Source organism: Nicotiana attenuata, chromosome 2, assembly GCF_001879085.1.
Source record: "Nicotiana attenuata strain UT chromosome 2, NIATTr2, whole genome shotgun sequence".
NCBI lineage: Eukaryota > Viridiplantae > Streptophyta > Magnoliopsida > Solanales > Solanaceae > Nicotiana > Nicotiana attenuata.
Genome location: NC_031990.1, coordinates 24,093,160 through 24,096,122, shown reverse-complemented (window position 1 = coordinate 24,096,122; position 2,963 = coordinate 24,093,160). Strand labels below are relative to the sequence as shown.

The 2,963-nt window shown below is 33.6% G+C and overlaps 1 protein-coding gene across 1 annotated transcript in view; it reads left to right on the top strand.

Moving 5' to 3' along the window:
* Positions 809 to 2,963, top strand: part of LOC109205518 (homeobox-leucine zipper protein MERISTEM L1-like) — a 6,505-nt gene continuing 4,350 nt past the window's right edge. The window contains exons 1-3 of the mRNA XM_019368233.1: positions 809 to 1,179; positions 2,359 to 2,631; positions 2,780 to 2,897. Coding sequence (XP_019223778.1) covers positions 2,399 to 2,631; positions 2,780 to 2,897 — 351 coding nt within the window. The 5' untranslated portion in view covers positions 809 to 1,179; positions 2,359 to 2,398. The remainder of the gene's footprint in view (positions 1,180 to 2,358; positions 2,632 to 2,779; positions 2,898 to 2,963) is intronic.

Sequence of the window (2,963 nt, the reverse complement as noted above, 5' to 3'; positions counted from 1 at the left end):
GAGTTTTTGTAAATGCAGTTTTTGGCTCAGTGATTTTAGTGGAGAGTTTGGGAAAATCCTACTGGAAAGTAGGTCGTGGTTTTTTCACCTTTTGAGCTAGGTGTTTTCCACGTAAAATCTTTGTGTTCTTTAATTCTGTACTTATTATTCCGCAACAGTAGTGGTTGGAACACATAGAAGAACCAGGTCCTTCTATAATCAAGTTAAGCGAAAAATTGGGTACCACACAAATCACCCCCCTCTTGTGAGGTATTGAAGTATAGAACATCACTTCTCATACTTACATAATCAACAAGAAGATTCATAGGTAATAAAAGATTAGTAGTAGTAGGCAATTAATTAGTTAAGTATGCAGAGAAAAATAAGTGAATAATTAGAGGTGGATCCATGATTTGAATTTTATGGGTTCAACCTCTAAATTTTTTAGTATTGAACCCATTATATTGTTAAAGTTATAGGTTCATATCTACTATTTATTTCTATTTTAGATAACTTTTACATATAAATTTATGTTCCACGTTGAAAGTATTGAATTTATTGAACCTAGCACTGCTATGCTGGATCCGCCCCTGCGAATAATAGGTTGTTAATTCTCTTTTCTTTGTTATACCTTGTTTAATTTACAAAGAAAAAATATATATATATATTTACTGTACTCTATAATAATAAGCTTAGAGGAAATAAAGGAATGGGAAGAGATAGTGTTGAGACTCTTGAATCCAGTAAGAATTGAGCTGTGTGCATGAGGTGTCTGCTGTTGTTAATAAGAAACCATAATAAGTCTGTTTCACCATACCCCTGTAGTGGAAATTTAAACATCAATATGAGCTGCCAATTTTCCAACTTCTCTCTCTCTCCCCCCTTCTCTCTCAACAATAACATTAACACCTCCACCAGCCATTAATGCTATTTCATCCTCTCTATACGCTCTGCATTAACTCCTTCTACTGCATCATCTTCTTCACCTGCTCCCTTCCCCTCTTTTTCCTTCTCCAAATCCTCTTTCATTCCTTAAATTCCCTTCACAAAAAAAGTTGTTCTTTCTTGTCCATGAAAAAAAAGACACAAGTTTTCAGCCTGCAAAAAGTGGTTTAATACTTTGTCCTGAAAACCAGATCTAAACCCTTGGAGTTTATTTGCTTCTCTTCTTGCTTTTGTCCAAGGCTCATCACACAGACAGTAAGTTAAAGTTCCATCATTCTCATCTTTTTTCCTTCTCTTGCATTTTTCAAAGCTTTACTTGTTTCAGAAAACCACTGTAGGTTTAGTATAAGTGGTAGGTTTTAGTTTTACTTGTTCTTGCTTTGACTTCTATTCCTTCTCCGTTATACCATTACAGAAAGAGTGATATATGAGTGTTGTTGGAGCACTCTACCAAGGTATTCGTTGACGTTATAACATAAGCTTTGCCTTAGTTTGAAAAAAAAAAAAAAGAAGAAATATAGGCAGTGTCCGTGTTCACACCTTGTCAACTCTGTCTTTTGTTTTTATACTAGTATAATTTTCCCATTTCATTCTTTTGGCACTGTCGAAAAGAACTTCTTTTCTTTGTCACGTCAAGACAGAGAAAATAATATAGAATAAATATGAAGTCTTTGTTTGACATCCCAAAACCGAGGTCAATTCTTCCCCTTAAATCTTTGTAGCCAGTCAAAACAAAAAAAAAAAACTAAGTTATCTACGCATAGAGACAAGAAAGTCAGTAGAGAGAGAGAGAGAAAGAGGTCATTTTAGGGTTTGAAGGGCTATATCATATGGTGAGTGTAAAAATTCTGCCGCAAGATGTCTTTTGATTTATTTTTTTTGAGAAGCTCAATTCTAGAAAAGTAAGTCGTTTGAACTACCTCTTTTGACTATCCATCTCTTTATTTTTTGCTTTTACGTGTATACGTTTCTCTTCACTTTCCTTTGATACTTCTTTTTCAACTCTTGAGATCTGTTTTGGATATTGAGCTAGGAAAGGTATAAATTCTTAATAACAAAAATCCATAATTTTCTGTTCTTAAACGCCGTGAAGCAGCAAATAAAGAAAACCTAGAACAAAAATAGAAGTCTAAGTCTTCACATCCCAAACTGTAAAATCATTAGTTGGAGTATTGTTTTTACAGAATGAGCATGGTGAAGGCGAAACAAAAATAAAAACCAATTAAAGTACTTTGTACTTAGCTTTTTCTTCCTTTATCTATTAAAAAATGGCAAGTTTTTCAGCTTGTAATTATACGTACATGGTTTTTGTGAAAAAATTAAATAATTTCTTCCTTTTGAATCTTGAGCTTTTGCCTTTTGTCCACACTTCCGTATAATCTAGCATGTGTATGGTTTGTTCACAGAGATGGGCTTTTTCTTCTTCTTTTGCAGATGAAAAATATTTAGCTTTAAGAGAAAGGATAAAGTCAAGATGTTTAAGGGAAACATGTTTGATAGCCACCATCATTTGCTAGATATGTCCGCCCATAATAAAACACCAGAAAATGAGATGGACTTTATTCGAGATGAAGAATTCGAGAGCAAATCAGGTACTGATATCATGGAAGCTCCTAATTCAGGTGATGATCAAGATCCAAATCAACGTCCAAATAAGAAGAAGCGTTACCACCGCCATACTCAGCATCAAATCCAAGAAATGGAATCGTAAGTGTATACTTAATCATAGTACACTTTAAGTGTATATATAACTTAAATTTATATATAAATTATTCCTAGTACTTATTCTAAAGCAAATGAATAGACCCTTATATATATTGGTTATTTGAACTAACCATGGTCAGTGTTTTATCAGGTTTTTTAAAGAATGCCCTCACCCTGACGATAAACAAAGAAAAGAATTGGGAAAACGACTAGCGTTGGAGCCTTTGCAAGTAAAGTTTTGGTTCCAAAACAAACGTACTCAAATGAAGGTGAGCCTCCCTTTTTTTTTTGGGGAGGAGGGTTTAATAGTCACTTTTCTTAATATATATATATAT